This window comes from Mytilus galloprovincialis, chromosome 1 (assembly GCF_965363235.1).
Source record: "Mytilus galloprovincialis chromosome 1, xbMytGall1.hap1.1, whole genome shotgun sequence".
Taxonomy (NCBI): Eukaryota; Metazoa; Mollusca; class Bivalvia; order Mytilida; family Mytilidae; genus Mytilus; species Mytilus galloprovincialis.
In genome coordinates, this window is record NC_134838.1 from 73131800 (window position 1) to 73154363 (window position 22564).

Genomic DNA, 22564 nt, shown 5'->3' on the forward strand with positions numbered 1-22564 from the left:
TATGTTGTGCTCACAGTGAGTCTAAATGACACAGATTTAGTATGTTGACCTAGTTATGTTCTGCTCACAGTGAGGCTAAATGACACAGATTTACTGTGTTGACCTAGATATGTTGTGATCACAGTGAGGCTAAATGACACAGATTTAGTATGTTGACCTAGTGATGTTGTGCTCACAGTGAGTCTAAATGACACAGATTTAGTATGTTGACCTAGTTATGTTGTCCTCACAGTGAGGCTAAATGACACAGATTTAGTATGTTGACCTAGTTATTTTGTGCTCACAGTGAGTCTAAATGACACAGATTAAGTATGTTGACCTAGCTATGTTGTGCTCACAGTGAGTCTAAATAACACAGATTTAGTATGTTGACCTAGTTATGTTGTGCTCACAGTGAGTCTAAATGACACAGATTTAGTATGTTGACCTAGATATGTTGTGCTCACAGTGAGTCTAAATGACACAGATTTAGTATGTTGACCTAGATATGATGTGCTTACAGTGAGTCTAAATGACACACGATTTAGTATGTTGACCTAGATATGATGTGCTTACAGTGTGTCTAAATGACACAAGATTTAGTATGTTGACCTAGTTATGTTGTGTTCACAGTGAGTGAGTCTAAATGACACAGATTTTGTATGTTGACCTAGTTATGTTGTGCTCACAGTGAGTCTAAATGACACAGAGTTAGTATGTTGACCTAATTATTTTGTGCTCAAAGTGAGTCTAAATGACACAGATTAAGTATGTTGACCTAGATAGGTTCTGCTTACAGTGAGTCTATTTGACACAGATTTAGTATGTTGACCTAGTTATGTTGTGCTCACAGTGAGTCTAAATGACACAGATTTAGCAGGTTGACCTAGATATGTTGTGCTCACAGTGAGTCTAAGTGACACAGATTTAGTATGTTGACCTAATTATTTTGTGCTCACAGTGAGTCTAAATGACACAGATTTAGTATGTTGACCTAGATATGTTGTGCTCACAGTGAGTCTAAATGACACAGAGTTAGTATGTTGACCTAGTTATGTTGTGCTCACAGTGAGTCTAAATGACACAGATTTAGTATGTTGACCTAGTTATGTTGTGCCCACAGTCAGGCTAAATGACACTAATTTAGTATGTTGACCCAATAATTTTGTGCTCACAGTGAGTCTAAATGACATAGATTTAGTATGTTGACCTAATTATTTTGTGCTCACAGTGAGTTCAAATGACATTGATTTAGTATGTTGACCTAATTATTTTGTGTACCTTTTGTCAGGTGGATCATTTCTCTCTCATGGATTTCTACCAGACCTCGCTCTATTTGTTGGAATAATTTCTGGCGTCTATACTGGTCTGTATAGGCTGTTGTGAAAGGCAATTTACCAACCAACATTGCATACATGATCACACCCCTGTAATATACCAATAAATATTGAAGAAAAAATCATGAAAAATATTCAACTTGTGACCAAACAACACATCAATTCATGAAAGTGTGTCTTAACGACACCCATTGTTATATGACATAAGATGCATGAAACTATCTGTTTTTTATGTCAATGGAAAATAAAGGTAAAACATTGCAACCAATGTAATAATACATGGTACAGAAAGTTACATTGCTTTTACACTTGCATGTTTAATAAATCTAAAGGAAGTGAATCATTGCGTGTCTGTGTGTGTATGTTTGCTTGCATTTTTCAAGTCTTTTACATACATCAGACTCTATGCTGGAACATACCATTTCCAAATACTATTATTTTTGTTGTTATAATGTATAAAATTTTGTGGTTGAAGAAAAAATTACTTTTAGAGAGTACCTAATTTCATTGTTTCATCATTGGTTGCCATCAAAGTATTGTATTTATCCTCTATTTAAATTGAAGGGTTGTCTTCAGACAAAATCCACAAACTGGTATGGCACAAATACTTAAGAAGCAACATTAGTATAGAAATAAGTTTTAAATTATTTATTGTAAGCTTTTATATAACTTTTAATCTGTACCATCAGAAAGGTTATAAAAGGAGAGGCCAACATAAAAATATTAAACCTTGACCTCTGCCCTAAACAGTTTGTTATCAATAGATAGTGCTTTAAACCAGGTTAAATCCACCATTTTCTACATGAGGAAATACCTGTGCCATGTCAGCAATATGACAGTTGTTTTCAATTCGTCTGATGTGTTTGAGTTTTTGATTTTGTCATTTGATATTAATTGCTGTCTATTTTGACTTTTCTTTTGAGTTCAGTATTTTTGTTATTTTACCGTTAAAGATAACAGAGGCAGTCTGAGGAAGAAGGAATGAACAGTATAATCACATACAGTATACTTACAGAGCCCAGATATCAATTTCAGGTCCATATTTCTCACTCATTTCAAACAGTTCTGGAGCTGCATATTCTAATGATCCACAATGTGTCTTCATCAACTCATCTCTTGTAAATGTGTTACTCAGGCCAAAGTCTGAAAAAATATCAATATATTCAAAATCAATTACACAAATATTTGGTCCCTCCAATTTCAATCACTCAGTTCACTCAAACTACTTTTAAAATGAGTTTTACTGTACATATTGTTATGTGTTTGTTTTTAATTGGATAGAGGTATCAATATAGTGGGAGGGTTGAGATCTTTAAAAAAAAGTTTACCCCCGCCTCATTTTTGCACCTGACCAAAGTCAGGAGCCTCTCGCCTTTGTTAATCTTGTTTGTTTTTTTAATTTTAATTCATTTGAATGTTATGGAGTTTTGCCTACATTTTCATTGAAATAGTTCACATTTTTGTCTAGGGGCCAGCTGAAGCACACCATCTGGTGCAGGTTTTTTCTTTCTGTGTTGAAGACCCATTGGTGGCCTTCGGTTGTTATTGCCTCTTTGTTTGGGTTGTTGTCTCTTAGACACATTCCCAATTTCCATTCTCAATTTTATGGTCAGTAAGTTTGTTGGTCCAATAAGTGTTTATATAACAATATGTCATTTTAAGGGTATAAACTAATAGGTCTTATAAAAATATCAGACTGTGAAGTAAAATACAGGGTGTCATCTTAGGTGCAACAAAAGGGTTAGCAGATCCTCCACTTTATATGGCATCTGTCATGTTGCTCAAGGTAAAAGTTTTGCAACAAGCCACTTTTAGGGATGTTACAATTGATGAAAAGTGGAGAGTATTATAGTTACAATAATTGAAACATAACCATGGTTAGCTGATGAAATGTAGCTCATATCATAAGGACCTATGAGCTACGTTTCTGAGGCTGATATGTGGTCCTCTATGTCATACATTATAATTTATTCATTTATTCATTATTGAGTTCATAAAATCTTCTTCAAGGAGAGAAAATCACATTTTTTAAAACTGAACCTAAAAAATCGGTCATGGGGGTTAGTGTTTGTAATTATTGATGTTGGTGGGAGTAAATTTCTTAAGTTCAATTCTTACTCTATACATGGCATGACAACATTTGTCATTAATATAGTAAAACATTGGTAATTCAATCCTCAATAAATTGTGTAGAACAATCCCTAAGATGGCATCAAACATGATCACGTTATCTAGATCAATGATACAAACCATTTATGTCCATAAATAGTTGTTTTATGATAAATTATAATAAGATTTTCATGGTTGTCTGAGACTTATCTTGTTTTTATATATTTTACATTATAACTCTGTTGCACTTATCATCCATAACTTTTCCATTTTTTGTCTGTTCCATTCCATTTATAAGAAATCCCATTAAAAACTCTTTATTTCAGGAAATGACTTGTGTTATTATTGTATAAGTGATTTTTTATTAAAACTTTCCTATTTATAAGAATGATGCATGTTTATGCAAGATTAAGACAACTCAAGCTGTGATAAAAAGAAATGTACAATCTAACTTTAGTACCATTTAATTTGGCAACAACATTTATGTATGCCCATTTTTTTCCTTATTAATTATAGGCAGAAAAATATTAAATGTTTTTTTATATCAATATGAAATGAAGCTATCAATTCAATTTTGCATCAGGCAAATCATGTAAAAAATTTAAACTGTTATGGAACATCTGCTGGTTTTTATTTTTTTTTTTTTTTTTAACTTTTGTTATGTGTGTATGACTTAATCTCAAATCAAATAGAAGTGCCAGTTTTCTTGCGAATACTCGGTGGTTCTCTCAAGGTGCTCCCTCTGACTTCCTCCAAAAATAAATACTGACCACTATAAGATAACCAAGAGCTTACAGTGGCATCAAACAGCAACAATCAATCAATTGGTCTTACAGCTAATTTCATTGAGTGTGTAGGCAAAGGTAATATCTTTGGTTAGCTTGCTTGCCAGCTGGGACACCAACAATGGACACCTAACAGAGGCAGATTTTTTTTTTTGGGGGGGGGGGGGGGGGCAGGGGGCTGCCCCATCCTTTTCTGAGAAAAATTTGGTTGATTGTAAAGGGAATCACTGGCACATGACTTAGGCAGTCATTGGACCCTCACTTATGAAAATATCTGCAGACCACATAATAGAGTCCCATATATGATTGCTTTCAGCCATGAAATAGCATAATCTTTGTAAGGTACAGGTAATGTCTCATGTGCCAAATATAAGTTTGAATATCTCCTTACACATACCCCGTATTTATTAACCTATATACTATGTACTATTGAAATAAACAAGATAAAAATACATATCAACATGGTCAGGGATTACATACCAACAAGTTTAATGTTTCTTTTCTTCTCATCTAACATGATGTTTTCCATCTTCAGATCCCTGCAAAAGAAAAGTATAGTCCTTTTATAGTTTTTGTTTGTTTGCATACTTTTAAAATGTCATCTCATGCTAATACATCTCATTTTCTGAAACTGCAAAATTATCTTAAAGACAGTTGCATCAAAATTCTTGAAATTGATGCACAATTGTATAAAATACATGTAAACTTGGTGAAAACAGTCAATAATGTTTATATATAAATCTATAGGTTTGGATTCATTGAAAAAAAAATGTCAATAGAATTTTCCTGCAAACTCAGGGATACATGTATGTTCTTGCCATATGATGAACTTTGTTTATCTGCCAGATGTTACATTGTTCAAATTATAGTTTAATTTAATACTAATTAAACAGGAAGTTCGCTGGATATATTAACCAGACCAAAAATTGTAAAAATAAATCTTCAAAAAGTTTATCAATAGGAACTCATCACAAATCATTATACTGATGCATATGTTTAGCAATGCCATATACTGTTTTTAGATTCAATTTTTGGTGATTGCTGAAGTCAATTTGCAAATATATTCAGAACAGCATTTTTAAGAAAACATCATGGATTAGTTTGGAGATATGAATTTTACAATGATTTTTTTGTGCATTTTATGCAATTGTTCATGCACTGGAAGAATATTTAAGGAAAAAAGAAAGAAATACAATATTTTTTCAATATTAAGCTATAAATCAAGCTAAGTCAAAGTTTTGTGCCTATTATTATCATGTTGTATAACAAAGAAATCAGAATCTGTAAAATAAGTGAACTTGTTGATACAGATCAGTTCAATGGCCTGAAAATAATACTAACAATCATCTATATGTAGTTTGAGGCTGAGTGCATCATCTTGTTGTTCAAAACATGTGATTTGCAAGTACACATTTAAAGACATTTATTGTCTATATGTAAATAACTTGTTCACAGCTGTACAGTACCGTAATTAGTATTACAAATAGTCAATATCTAGTGCAACTAAATATTACACAGAGAAATAAATCTGAGTACAAGATTGAACAAGAAAAACAATTTTTATCCTATGAATAACAATATTTTTGTTTCCAATTCATTTCTATTTCCTAACGGAGAATCGTTGCCTGGTATATACATTCGTTAAACAATGACCTAGAACCCGTGTACAAAACAACATTGTAAACACGATGATAATACTACCTATAGGTATAGACCTTAAACAACAAAATAATAGCTAGGTGATGGTAGACACGGCAGCATCATAGACACTAACGGATTAACAGCTAACTATAAGGCATTCAATTATCAAGCTTGAGAAAACTTTGATTAAAAGGTTAAATCGGAGATATACCAAATACACTAGAATGGATTAAGGAAGGTTTGGCTCAAATGATGTCTTGATTGATATAAATTACCCGTGATCTTTGGTAATATTAACTAAATGATAGCTTATCTAAAGTTTATACATACAATGCTTATGCTACTACGTAAAGCTTAACATCCACCCTGATCTCTCCTGACTTTACCTTAAATAATTGATGTTCTTTTGTCAGTAGATTTAAATGTCATATTAAATCTATATCTACTATATCCTATTGACATGCAACTTTTCTGTCTCCTAATATCTAATGAGTTATCTATCTTCTCTCTTATACGATTCCTTGGTGGCAATTTACTTAGTTACCATCAAATTCTATTCAAAGTTTCTAGCAACCAGAGTCTGATTATCAAAATGGTCTACAGTAAGTTATATAGTACAAAATTTATCTATGTCAAAATGTGTATATACCTAGTTTTATATTGTACAAGATTGATTATTGGTTATAAATTTGTCAAGTGGCAGATATTTCATTTATATTTCAACAGCAAGAAGATAAATAGTACTGCTGTACAAACAACAATTCTTGCAACTGAAGCATATAAATTGTAAGAAGATTTTACTACTTTTTATATACAATTCATTGAGAACTATACTGTATATATGTTCTCAAGAAACATAGGGAGCAGTTATAGTCGAACATGGTAGAGCACTTCTTAAGTCAAGGGACATCATCAATTTTTCTTGTATTAAGTGTGCATGGTGTGAGCTCTTATGATTCATTGGTAAAGAAACTCTTGCAAGAAAAGAGTAACTTTAATGGTTGTATCCTAGTATTTGATAGACTGGTTCAATTAATCAGACCCATAAGTGCAATGCAAATATCAGGGTAGTATAAGGGTTTTCAATATTATCAGGTTGCTTATATATGGACCTGTCAAGAATCATGTGTAATCATGTTTGCAAGGGACATGCTTTTAAAGGGGATAACAAACTTGAACAGTTAACATTATATTCATATTTAATCATAAAAGAAATTAACTAAGTTTTAATCTACTATCAAGACAACTTTCCCCAAAAAAAACAACGCATTTCCCAAAATGACCTAGAAAACACATATTATTTGCTGGTTTAATAATCATAATGTACAGCATATCTAAACTAATATCTGAATCAATCAGTTGACTGCCCATCAGACAGTTGATACATCTTTATACACAAAATGAAATGAATGCTTGTCAATTTGATCCATTCAATAAAGTTAGTACCAATTAAACTATCATATCTGATGGAAGATTTTCTTATGAGAAAGGCAAACATTCTGAGAACATCATAAATTTTCAATTTCCAAGCCACTTAATGGCAATTTCAGTGTGAACATTTTTCAATTACCAGCAATAATCCATTTCAATTGTTAGTATAAAATTGCTGAAAAGTCAAAATTATCTTTCTACCTGCTTGAATGATAATTAGATATTAACGTGAACTGAAATAGACGTCAATTATTCTTTTTCAACTTGAAAACGACACATAAACCCTGTCCACTATGAAAAAACATCAATGAACAAAATTGCTGTAAATTGTTCACCTTAAAGTGACCCACTAAATTCTTTCTTGTTGATGAATGCCTTATAGAAATGTACATGATTATGAATTCAAAGGCCTACTTAGTCCAAGGATGATGGTCAGATATCCACTATAAAACCAAAATATCCCCTGGTCAACGTCCATGTACCTAGTAACACCTGACTTCGTGTCAATGAACACTAAATTGTCCCTTAAATGACTTCTGTGAAAAATGTAACGTTTATCTATGCAGGTATGAAAGCTATTAAAAATATGCAGGATCAAATTAAGATAGAATTTCATTGACTTCCTTTAAACATTTCTCATCAATTCTCAATCAATCAGTCATGTGGAAGTACAAGTATAATTTTCACAATAAATTCTCTAATTATTTTTTAAACCTTCAAAGAAAAAAGTTTAAGCTATGTTTAGTTTTTTTCTTCATCAGAGCCACATTTTGTTAGGCAGACCTTTTTTTTTAAACTCTCGTACCTGTCAATTCCTTGATGTTTAAATCTTAAATATAAAATTTATGATAATTGCTTTAGGAAGTTGAATCTCACCATATTTTTTTAAACTTATCAATAATTTATTGTATTGGAAACATATAATACATTTCAATTCTTAAATAATTGTATGCTCAATACTGTTGACTGTCTGTTCAAGTTAAGATCTTTCTAATCAGACTGCCTTCTTGGATTCTTTTCTTCATTATTATGTACTTGGCCATTAAATGACTTAAACAAAATTCCAAAATAAATTTGGAAAAAAAAATGTTTGAGTTATGTCCCTTTAACCATGAAAACCTAATACTAATATTAAAATATGAGACACCACCACGAAATAAAATCATCTAGGAATGTACCCAGTTTTTTTCTCAACTGCTCGAACTCCTGACTCAGCAGTTGCAGTCTGAATATGATGAGTTATAAAACCTAAGCATATTCCCTGGATATGTTTATATACCTTGCTATGACAACCTGGCTTTATGATTTGATTAATCAGAGGACAATTCCAGAACTACTAGCAGCTAGGGACTAAGTTAAAATCATCAATCAACAGTATTTATGAAATATTGGCTTAGTTGTCAGATAATCAGGAATATGTCTGCTATTGTCAGGCCTCAGAAGAGAGTTTATCAAATTCTATTTTATATGCATTATTTTCCCACTGCAATGCTGACTATGGATAGTAATGTGTACACAGACAAGGTTATAACTAGATAGCACTATTACTTGAGTACAACACTAATCTAATGTCGTGGAACTGATATTAAGGTCAAGGTCAGATGAACCTTGTCAGATGGATCATTTGACTATTATGAACCCCTAACAATCATTCTATACAGCCAATATATAGTAAATCCATTCCTTAAAGTAGCTGCGATACTGACATAATAACAATGAACTAAGGAATTAAATAAGGTGAAGGTAAAGCCTGGTGAACTCTGAGTGACCTATTCAACTTGTAATTGATCTCAATATAACAAATATAGTTGATTTTTTGCTCATAATGACTAAAAAATGTTGTAATAAAAATACTGTTAATTATTGAAATGAGGTCAAGGACATTGAAAATATGTCAGACATTTGCTTGCTTAAAAAAAATGTTAAAAATAAGATTGCATGATCCCCTTACATTGTCAATATACATTAGTTGGACTTTAGGTAAAACATCAACAATATGCATGTAATATTAACTGCAGACATCAATCAATCAGTTATATACATCTATTCATTATTCCTTCTATTTCAAGGTTAAATAACCTCAATATACATCTATTCATCATTCCTTCTATTTCAAGGTTAAATAACCTCAATATACATCTATTCATCATTCTTTCTATTTCAAGGTTAAATAACCTCAATATACATCTATTCACAGTGTTCTAGGATTTTTTTGGCACCTTGACTTACCACGGGTAAGATCAATAAAAAAATTACTTACCCACATCTAAAAGTTAAATCCGCCAACCAATGCGGACGGCGCAAAGCATACCCCCTGGTCCTTTTTTCAACATCATACAGTTTGTCTCTCTGCTTTTTGTCAAGTTTGGGCTTTTTTGGTGGGGGTGATGCTTGATTTATATCGTTTAGCCTTTTTGAAGTAAATCCAAACTTATGCAAACTCATGATCTACAGATTCAGTTTGAATTTTCCGCCATAATAACTTTGAATATTGTAATTTACTGAACAAAGCTGGATTCGGATACGATTGAATTTTGTACAAAATTTAAAAAAAAACCGATTTCTTACTAAATTTGACAAATATGTTATAGTTATTACTATGTCATTTATTAAGAGCTATAATAAATGCAACTGTAAGTTTATTTTCCTCCGATGACAAGAAAAAAAATCGTTTATGTCCCGATTTAAGCACCAGTTATCAATCCGGATTTTCCGATTTTACCGACACCGTGACCGACTTTTAGAATGATAGAAGAATGTGGTCTCTTTTGCGCTTGATTACACCTAGTAAACGAGTGCTTGAATAAAAGCGCCGATAGACATCGACAAAATCTTCGATCTATATCAAAGTTTTTTCTCATGATTTAATAAAAATAAAAAGCAGATATGGGAAAATTGAAGAGGACCGGGAAATTTCAAGAGTTTTTCGGCTTCCCCGAACTTGAAAATTGACTTACCACCGGGTGACAAAGGCTAAAAAATGACTTACCCGTTGTCCTAATCCACTTACCCCGGGTAACGGGTAATGGGAATCCTAGAACACTGATTCATTATTCTTTCTATTTCAAGGTTAAATAACCTCAATATACATCTATTCATCATTCCTTCTATTTCAAGGTTAAATAACCTCAATATACATCTATTCATCATTCCTTCTATTTCAAGGTTAAATAACCTCAATATACATCTATTCATCATTCCTTCTATTTCAAGGTTAAATAACCTCAATATACATCTATTCATCATTCTTTCTATTTCAAGGTTAAATAACCTCAATATACATCTATTCATCATTCCTTCTATTTCAAGGTTAAATAACCTCAATATACATCTATTCATCATTCCTTCTATTTCAAGGTTAAATAACCTCAATATACATCTATTCATTATTCCTTCTATTTCAAGGTTAAATAACCTCAATATACATCTATTCACCATTCCTTCTATTTCAAGGTTAAATAACCTCAATATACATCTATTCATCATTCTTTCTATTTCAAGGTTAAATAACCTCAATATACATCTATTCATCATTCTTTCTATTTCAAGGTTAAATAACCTCAATATACATCTATTCATCATTCCTTCTATTTCAAGGTTAAATAACCTCAATATACATCTATTCATCATTCTTTCTATTTCAAGGTTAAATAACCTCAATATACATCTATTCATCATTCTTTCTATTTCAAGGTTAAATAACCTCAATATACATCTATTCATCATTCCTTCTATTTCAAGGTTAAATAACCTCAATATACATCTATTCATCATTCTTTCTATTTCAAGGTTAGATAACCTCAATATATATCTATTCATTATTCCTTCTATTTCAAGGTTAAATAACCTCAAAGTCTGGTATTCTATTGAAAAGAAACCTAATTTAAATTTCTGATTTTCTGATTTTTTTTCTCATTCAAAACCAACCCAAGAAAATCATTTATACTCCATTACTTTATATAAAAAACACACAAATATTTGTAGACCAGAACGTTTTGGATCAAATCAACTACTTCATATTTACATTCTAACAGAATCAGTTCTGCAACCTTGATAAAAAAATATATAGTTTAATTACTAAATAAAATGCCTGATGAGATTATAAATTGTCATTCCACAGATGTTTGAGGTATTTAGAGATGAATCACTATATATACCCTGCGATTGAAATCTTCACTGTAAAACAGCACATAGATATTAACTGTAAATTTGCCCCATGTATATTTCCTGCAGAAATTAATGAGGTGTGAAATATGGGCATCATTTAGTTGGTACCATATCTGATAATTGTTACATTATTACCTTTTAAATGCTTTATGTCAAAAAAATGCTCTGTGTCTGAATCACCAGTTTTTATGATTATTAAATTACACCATTTGTGACAGAAATTTAAAAGGATATACCCATTTTGAGTCATATCCATAAATTTAAATCGCAACTATCAAGATCTCCATTAATTAAAGCTATAAGAGAGAAAAGGTCAAATTGGGTCTTTTGAGAGAGTTGAACTGAGGGAAAAAGCCTAAGATACTAATTGAACAAAGTATTGACAGTTTAAAAGACTCAATTCACAAAGGAAAACAATTAACTTTTAAACAAAAACTTGTTTTGAATCAGTTTATTTTTGGCACAATGTATAAGCTTAACTAGATATCCTGCGAACAAACCACTCTAGATGCTGTTTTCTAATCTTACCACATTTTGTTACAAGAAACAGAAATACATCATTGAAAGTATATTATTCTATTAACTATTAAGTTGAGTATAATTAAACTAAATCTGAGATCTGGGAAAACTAAGTTTAACCTGCACCTGTCCTAAGTCAAGAATATTGTCAGCTAAGTTGTTGTATGTTTTTTTTTTTTTTTTGGCTTTGAATTGGGATCCTTAAAGGCAAATCATTGATTATTTCTGTTATATGAATTCACAACTTTTATATGCATAGTCCTTTTAGAGCTGGACATTTTGTTTATTGTTGATGACTGCATGTTGCAGCTAAAAAAATATCATGAAAATCATTTTGACATTGAGTATCTTACAAGTTAAACATCAATATAATATTCAACGAAAGCCAGATGCCTAACATCACTCAACTTGAAAATAATAATTATACTGTGTTTATATATTTATGAAGTTTGCTGAAAAAATCGAAAAATCTTATAGTCAAAGATGCGTATAGTTATTTTAGCAGTCTTGTCGTCAGACATTGGTACCGATTTATTAATAAGATGTAGCACTTTAAATATCATATGTACACTTAGTATTATTGACTGTACCAATAGAAACAATAAATAACGGGATTATTAGAGGGATTTCAGAAAATAATCAAGTGTGAAGCCATCAGACTACCTGATCAAAAGCTCCAAATAAATTCAGGTTATCTGAAGGACATCTAAAACATGCTAACAATTAGTTACATAACACTTCAAAGGCCTCTTATTTACCTGCACATGCAAGAAAATGCATGTAATTACAGGTAACAGTCAATGTAAAATAAATAAATAAATGATTTTACAATGTTTAAAAGACCTGCAATCAGGAAACTGTATCAACTAAAGCATGTTTCTTTTATGTCAAAATGTAGGCATTAAAAAGATAAAAACATTTAACTTAATTAAAATTCTTAGTGTAAAAAGTATCTTCACTTTGCCATAGCAAACTTCCAATTAGGTAATTAAAGGCTATGCATGTGAAACTGTCATTCAAACAGTAGGAGCATGACAATTACATGGGATCTGATCACCAGTGCTTCATACCAAACATTTTTATGCATACAACTGCAAAAATTTCACTTCTAATTAAGACTCTTTCACTACCTTTATAGCAGTTAATGGTCAAAGTCAGGTCAGCTTCCACCAGACATAATAAAACTGACCAGGTATCAACCTTTCAACAGATGTGAAATGGACATGAAATTAACAAAACCTGCTTACCATCTTTTGTGGTCAAAGGTTTTCATGATATCAAAGGGAAATTAAGCATGACTGCCATATTGATTGGGGTGACTATAATGATAAACTCAATGGTTAAAAAGATGCCTAGTTTTCCCATCAGCTTACCATGTATAAAGAGGGGAGTGACAAGAGCCAAATAAATGTTGAAAACCACTGATTAAATTATTGAAAATGTACGATGCTATAAATCATCCCGACAGCCAAGTGATGGCCAGTGGGAGTTCATGACTTTCTCCTAGTACTCTTATATAATTCATTTTCATTACAAAAGACATTTCTTTCTTTTTCTTCTTCTTTTAATCCCACAAACTTGTTGTTTTGCTTAATTCTAGAAATTAGACCATTGTAAAAAACAAAATTTGAAAACCTTGAGAAAGTAATAAAAAAAAACATGTAAATCATAATTCATTATGTATTTGCATTACAAAGTGTAGAAGAATTTAGCTTTTGGACACAAGACACTCAATGATCATTATATCGCATATTTCTTGTATGATTTGTCATCCCCGATTATAATATCAGGGTATGTTCCTTAATGGATAGGACGTTTATCTATGATAATTATTACAATGGTTTCAAGGTAGGCTAGCTAATAAAAGTGATAACTTATTAATTCCAAAGCAAATGTCAACATACTTAATAGTATACCTGATCAAAATACAGGTATTAATAGGTATACAGTACAAACAGGGATATATACAGATTATTCCCTACATCAAAGGAATCGATGTATATACTTAGGTAGATAAATAATAAACTAACACATACAAAGACAATAACATTAAACTTATCTTGAAACAGAGCTTAGATACAAACAGATAGATGAAGTCATAAAAATTTATACAGAAATGCTTAAATTAAACAAAATTCTGCAAATAAAAATTGAGAATTATTAATAATTTCAATGTTTATTTATGTTTTTTTATATTTTCCCATTTTTCAATCTTTCATACAGACTTTAATATTGTCAATTACTCAATTATTGTACTGTTTCCACGAATTAAATTTTTAATAAATTTTTTAAATATTTTATCTTTATGGTCGAAGGACATAGAAAAAATAATTGGTACCTATTTGAATTTACATACTTCATTTTAGAACTGAATGTTTTTTATTAATTTTATTGAGATGTAAAGTAAGTGTTGACCAAATCATATTTTGTATGAAGAAAGGAAGATATATTTTCTCCAAAGACTTGACAGTTAAATTTTCAATGTTTGTAAGGCTGAGAGCTTGCTTTAATGTGATTTAAATTTAGAAAATTTACTTTTCTGTACAGATGACATACCACATCAAAGTCGATGCAGTGGTATTAACTATTTATACATGTATCCTATTTTTGCATCTTTTAGTACCTACTAGTACCTATAGTACCAGGTAATAATCAATATAGTCCTTTCTATCATTTTTTATAGTTATTCTTTAAAAAGTAATAAACTTCACACTTTCTCTAGTGAAATGTTGATAGATGTCTCTATAAATAGACAATAAAATTTTATCTCTAAAACCTTTAATAATAATTTAATATTTCTGTACAATTTTCCAAAATTGGAAATAAAATAGTAAATAAATGATTGAAATCATTTGAAAATGACATTAAAATGTTTATTTCCTATCTAAAAACTGTTTTGAAATAAACTGGTATGTTGCACATGACAAATTTCACTATATCAATAGTATTTTTCTCTCAGTGTAAATATTTTTTAACCACAAGTAATTAAAATCAAGTGTGCAGGTATTTTGTCTTTTTCAAACAGAACATGTTTTATCACGATTTTTGCCCGACTGTCACCAAATATGTAAACATATATGCCATAAGTATAACATAAGTTTTAAACTGTAATCCATTGCCTACAGCAACCATCAAATTGACGCGTCAATCTCCTTAAATATTAACTATATCAAGAAAAAGTTTACCGTCCCTATCAAAAACGGAAAGCCGAACTATCAAACCCCTCCGCAGTTGTCAAGATTGAATGGCGAGATCGGGATGTAATTGTTTATATGAAAAGATAACCAGTTCATCCTTTTATTGACTTATCGGAAGTCACACCTGAGGGTTTGAACCAAATTAGACATACCTTTGTACATCTATTCATGGTCCGTTGTAGGATACTAGATCTATTTAGTGTATTCCCTTATGGGTGTGTTTTAATCTATAAGAGATGTGTATTCAAACAGCTTGACCATTGTACCTATTAAAATTACCAAATTAATTACAGTTAAGCATTCACATGGCGGCAAGCGATAAAGTATCAAATCTATAGAATAAAACCCACATCAAAAGGAATTTGAATCTGTTGTTATATACTTATATAAATATATTGGAAGTAGGGTAATAGGTTTAACATCATCAAACTGCACTCAATAGTACTACCAAAGCTTTCTATTATGAATGTACCCAAACTTTCCATCCCAAAGATGAAAAGTTCAATATGATCAAAGTTAAAAGTATATCAATTTGTTAAAGCATGAGATCACTTTTTATAAAGCTAATATTAAACAAGTGCAGAAAAAATTCAAAGTCTTCTAAGATCTGTAACATAAGAAGAAAAGAAAAGAAATTTATTATTCGATCAATTTGTAACAGTGCATTAATAATGAACTTCCAAATTTAAATATTATGATATGACTTAATTTTGATAACAAACTTATCGATTACAGAAAAAATAGTGAACAATTTCACCTGTGGATGGACAGTGGTCTGATAAATACAAAGTTTCCTTGGCCCTTTTAGGCTTTACAAGAAGGAAAAAATAGGTTTGCCTCAAAAGTAGTTTGAATAATAGAGATCAGACCACAAAAACAGTATGAAATCCTGATGGCAAATAGGGCATAAAATTGATACAATTGCAAGCATTGACATTCATTTCACAGAAAACAAATTTAATATTAAAATCATAAAAACAAAAATATCAATTAATTATATTGAATATTTCAAATGACAAAAAAAGTACCAAGATTTAATCAAATTTTAAAGATCAATCTATTAAAATAGCCTCCTGAGAAATAGTTATAATTAGTCAACGCCCTGTATAGACTCAGGATATTCCTGACAACATCGGGTAAGGCAAGATGTACAGAAATATGTGACACCCAAACTATAAAACCACCAAACCATGATAAACAATTTCAATTTGTTAAATCATGTTGAAAAGTTAAGTATCATGTACACACTGGCTGATAAACTATACATAATTATACAATTGTTCTCTATGGACTACAGGGGTCTGATGTACTGCACTATATACCATTAAATATCGGTACAAGTATCAAAATTATACCTGTCATTTCTGCATGTAAAAAAACAGAGAATTTTATCAGTGTTTTAATCTTGTGTGATCTTGGTACGAGAATAATAAAATCTGTTACAAATATGATTTAATAGATGCAGTCATGTAAAAGGTTAACTTTAAAATTGATGACTTTCCAAATATTATGTTTGATATCATGACAATTTGGTAAATTTTGCCTTGGGCTGCCACAATCAGATTTATAAATACATCTAAAAAAAAGTATTCATTGAGGTCTGCCACAACTATTAATGAATACCGACTAACAAACATGTTTCCGGTAGATGAAGGGTTGGATTTGTATAGTTATCAATATTTTGTTAGATAGTGGTCTAACATATTATGATGCTGTGATATAAGATAGCCATTTAAAAGCACAAACAGGTAAACACACACACACTCACACATATATATATATCCAAGAAAGGAAAAAGAATTTCATTACGACCTTGACAGCAAGAACATCGATGGGTTACTCCTCTGAAGAGGATGCAGGTTGCAGAGTTGCTGACGGGTTGAGAGAAACTAGGTTGCTGAATCATAATTAACTACTAATGCTGATTCATATCTCATAATATATAGTTATCAAGGAATAATAATTTGATCTAATAGCAGTAATTCATGTTTACATATATACAAGATTATCAGTTTTATTTTAGTAAACTACACCAGATGATATACCCTGCTATTTTGATGAGAAAATAATGATGGTTTTATTTTTATGATAGTCCAGATGCAATCATAATAATACTAAACAAATCTGTAAAATACATTTTACTGCAGCAAATGCATAAAACAGAGTTGCATTCAATTTGATTTCAGTCTGGTCACTACTGATGATTTTTGAAGTGTGTTACAGATCAATGTATGCGTTTTAAAGCAGGGAATACACTGGTTTGACCAAACTGTCAGAGTACTGACATGTAAAAGTGTCTAAAGTTGTGGTAATTTTGTTGTTTTTTATGAAAATTGCAAAGAAATGTTATAGGACTGGAGTTCATTATATTTACTTATATCTGTTATGTTCACAGATGATTTACTATTGCTATGTTTGTTATGGTTCAATAGTTATGTCATTTTTATACAGGGATAATAAAATTATACAACATTAAAACCCAGGTAGTCACAAATTGGTTGTACTTCTGTATTAATTGCATAATACTTGAACAATTTGACAAAATCAAGTCATATTTATCCATCTAGCAGATGTTCCCTTACAAACATGTTTAATTTACTGAACAAAATGTGATTTATTAAAAAACTACATGCAATTTAAATCAGTTATTTCTGCTCAACAGGATGACTGCACGTATCAGTCATTGCACAGATGCACGAAGGCTTGAATTATAGGCACTATAGAGCACATTTTTAAATGGTTAAAAAATCATAAATCATGTCACAGAAGTCAACAGTATGAAATGATCAGTCTAAAAAAGTCATTTAAAGTATATGAAAATAGGTGGACAAAAAATACATGTACCTATCTCTCCAATACAGGAATAGATACTATTAGATAAGTACTTTTACAGTAACTTTAAAGTGTACTTATCTCTCCAATACAGGAATAGATACCATTAGATAAGTAGTTTTACAGTAACTTTGAAGTATAGTCTCTCTCTCTTTCAAGGTGTCTTAAAAATATTTCCCATCAGAAATAGCTTTAATTGACATAATTGTAGTTTTTACCTAGTGGCATTATATTTATATTGTTGTTAATTTTTGGCATTAAATCATTGACAAAAAGGTGAATACCTTATCCAGTAGATGATTATAACATAAATAACAATAAAATAATGTCATACATACTATAAAAACTGTTCAATTTGATACAAAAAAGAAAGATGCATGCTAAAAACTTGCAAATATATAGGGTCATACATTTTATTTGTAATATTCAAATTTGTGGTCAGTCAATGACCAAGCAAGCTAATTAAAGGTTTGGGTGTAGGTAAAAAATTGTGTTTACCCCAGAACAGATGTAAGTAGAACAAAACAGGGACATAAGTACTAGCAACTGAGTCAGTAACCCTACATACGAAAATAGTTTCTCCAAAAAATATATAAACAAGTATAATTCTCCTATCCTGTTTCTTTATTACTCATCAACTGACATGATTTTTCTCAAGTGTTTCTATACATATATCCTATATTCCAGTGTCTCCAGACAAACTGCTGATTCATCACAAACTGATGGTACCAACTCTGCAGGGGGTAATACCTACATATCACAATATATATACAACTTTTTCATGGGAAACTGATCTGTGAGAAATCAACGTTTTAGTGGAACACCTGTACATTTCATTTTTTCTAGCTGTCTAAACTACCGACATATGTTCCGATGCTTAAAAGACTTTTGTAAAGATAATCAAATGTAAATTGATGGGAAATAATCATGCTTGTTCATATAACTGTGTAAATTGAAAGTTATATGATTCATAAATTGCTGGAGCTAACAAATAGAAAGAGTACACTTGAGGCAGACAAACTTGTCAGATATCATAAATATCTCAGACAGCACACATCTTCACAGTTTATCAATAAAACAGCAGTTGGGGGTTTTCAAACAATTTACCCTCAAAGTAACTAGCTATTATATGTAATTAAAATAAATAAGCAAATATTTCTTAATACACGCAAATCATTTTTTTATGTTTATCAATTTCATTTTTGTTTTCAGGATGAAAACAAGATACTTATAGTCATTACTATGAAATGGATTAGAAAGATTTATAACTTAATGTTTTTATCAATGGTGTAGGTCTTGAGAATTTTGCTGAAGCCTGAATAGTCCTGAGGCAACAGCTTAATTATATCAGGAACATAATATTATATGTTAGTTATACTGTTCCCAGATTATATACTATGATATAAAACAGTACATGTATTTTATCAACAAGACTGGTTAAAAAGAGTTATTTCCCTTTAGCCATAATCTGTTCATTTTTTATTTTGAAAAATATCAGTACCTGACATCTATGAATATAAATGAAGCAATAAATATCAGTGATTTGAAAACATGTTTGAAAAAAAAAAGAAAAAAAAGTTATAAATAGCTTTCTTCTTTTTCGAAAGATGAAAGTAAGTTTTTGTTTATACAACTATCCATCACACATAAAAACAAGTGAGAAATTCTTCTGATTGTTGGTTTTACTTTTGCAACTATTATCTTTTATAAAAGTTTAATCTGATTTATAATAGGTATTTCATTTCTAGAAATAATTTGACAAAATGCAATATCCAAAAATAACATTGGCACCAAAATCAAGGAAACAAAGATATATCATATGGCCATGACCTTTAACCTGCAATGACCATTGCATATACAAATATTTTTCCAACAAATTCACCATATAAAATGTGAAAAATGTTGGAATTTTTCATGGCTTTCTGAGTAGTTCCAGTAAATATCAAATGTAACATGGAAAAAAATAGATGCTGTATGATTTCCAATCAGACATTGTCTGATGGTATCCACTAGGGACCAGGGGATTCGTCGGAAGTTCAAATTGTATATTATATATCCTATTAACTGGGAATAACATTCTTTCTAAAATTTGATAACCAGTTTGAAGGTTAAGAGGAAAAGTATCAATGTTTAAAAAAAAAATCAAAGTTTATCAGAATAATCTCGTGTCTAAAAATGCTTATTTCAATCGTGTTTACCGACGAGGATTGTTTGTAACAGACTCTTAGTCAAGTGGGACATGATTTTCATCGTCAATGAACATTTTTCTCAGGTTTTCGGACAGAAAATCAATTGGAGACTGTTTGTTGTGTCTGCACATCATTTCATTATTGCACAAATTCATCAAGAAGAAAATTTAATGAAGTGTGCTATCAAACATTGTGTACAAGTCAAATTGATAAAGATAAATACATCAGGCCTGTATAACCACTTTGGTATAAATGACAAAAACTATTTATTACAAAAACATAATTACATCATTGCCTTGTTAGATCTTAGAGACATTTATATTCACTGTCCATTGTTAAATCCCATGCTTAAGGTTATCAGTTATAATACCATAGGAGAAGTTAATACATTGTATATAAATAGGAATTAAATAAAACTTCATGTGGAATAGATGTCAATGTGACAGCTACCCAACTTGCTTATACTTCATGCATTATGCAAATTCAAAGAAAAAATATACAATCAACAAGTAAGAAGATTCTGCAAAATGGGTCAATCATGTTGAAATGTTACTGTTCTTCCATGGGGCTTCAAATCTGATTCATTCAGTGATTGTCCACATTATGGCTGGACATGGCTTCATCTTTAATGTAAATTCTTCACATCTACATAGATGACCCCTTAGCATGGTGTCATTGTTGAATATGAGAAGTAAAGGTAACCATATACACTCCAGTCTCTTGGGGTAGGACCTACTTTTGAACTAATCTATAAGTACTGTTGATTAGTTAGGAGTTAGGCCCATATGCAATACGTTTCATGCCACATGAAAACTCTGAGGACTTATAATATATCTGGTATCTTTGACCTAATGATACTTTTACAATGCTTAGTTGTTTTTTAAGTTGTTTTACAATAGTCATTTTAGGGCCCTTTACAGCTTGCTGTATTACGTGAGCCTCCCTGTTGAAGGCCATACTCTGACTTATAATTTTTAACTTTTAATACATTGTGACTTATTATAATGCCACATCTTTTTATCTATTTTAGTTAAGAATGAAATATTGCAAAAATTAATCAATTAAGAAGATTAAAAACTTCAAAGAAAATACATGGTTATTTCCCCACTTTTTCAAGATATAATTATCTGGCATGTATACCTTGTATACTAAAAATGTCACAAGCATACTTGTTTGAATTTTATTTTTTGCAAATAAAGGTAAAAGAATTTCGTTTCTATGTAGCCTGCTATGGGTGGTCGTATCTTTATTCACACGATTTTTGCTGACCGTGCAAATTCATGGACAGGTGTAACAGTTTAAAGGGACTAAATGTATTCCTTAATCTTTTGACATCAATTTCAGCCAATACACCCGGTAATATGAATCATAATAAATGGATTATTTTAAACAGAGTTCACCCATACATCAAGGTGATCACAAGAAATAGGGCAACAAATATCAAATACAGTGAGTCAGGTCTACCCCCTTTTTAATCCAAATTTAAACAACAATTTGGTTGCTTATATTATGATAAAACCTTTTGTTGATTTTTAAATGATTTGAAAATATTTAACCGAATGTGTCATCCTGTTGGAATCTTTTTTAAATTGCCTTCAGTTCATATCTTTAACAAATTTTATTCACATTTCTCAGCGTTTATGTGGAAGTATTTCTCTTGTAAATATAACCTAAACTATCTAAGCAAACATTTAAAATAATGAAATTTTATTTGAATGAGTGATCAATTGTTAAATTTCTCCCGTTACAATTTAACAACAGACCACAAAATGCACTTTTCAATCATTTATGGAAATGGAAAGTTGCCAATTCATTTTAGCTAAATCAAAATATGTGACCCAGTCCTCAATCTCTTAATTGTCATATTGATGGAATCATTTTAACAAAATTTTTTTATCAAGCATCCGTAAAATAAAATTAAAATCTGTTCAATGGACACCTGTTTCAATTCGTCACATTACATAACTATAAACTTCCATAGTTAAGTTGTTCCATTAAATGATAAAAACTTCTATAAAGTCTGATTTTATAAATATTGTTAAATTATATTTTTTTGTTAATTAAAGAGAAATGCATTTGAATTATTTACAAAATTCATTCAGAAAACATTGGATCAACTTTACAACTGAATCTACTTTCAAGGCCACATACCAAATCAGTTTATGCATTATTAATCAAATGATTTAATTACAAAATTTTCCATACATAGTCAATATGCACAAAAAAGAGATTAGACACAAAAATTTGTACAATTTAATAAATAACTTCTTTGAAGTTGACATTTTTTGGCATCAAAGATGAATTCCCAAAATTTTCTTGAACAAAATATACCCTCAGCAAAAATACCAGACCACATTGAATCTAAAAATTTGTAAGGG

General features: G+C 30.5%; 1 protein-coding gene across 2 annotated transcripts in view; it reads right to left on the reverse strand.

Annotated features, from left to right (window-relative positions):
• LOC143083354 (uncharacterized) overlaps window positions 1-22564 on the reverse strand; it is a 117307-nt gene that overhangs the window by 31021 nt on the left and 63722 nt on the right. For both annotated transcript variants that reach the window (XM_076259609.1, XM_076259617.1), the window contains exons 4-6: window positions 4691-4749; window positions 2330-2459; window positions 1261-1406 (exon numbers count right to left, since the gene is read on the reverse strand). In XM_076259609.1, the coding sequence (XP_076115724.1) occupies window positions 1261-1406; window positions 2330-2459; window positions 4691-4749 (335 nt within the window). The remainder of the gene's footprint in view (window positions 1-1260; window positions 1407-2329; window positions 2460-4690; window positions 4750-22564) is intronic.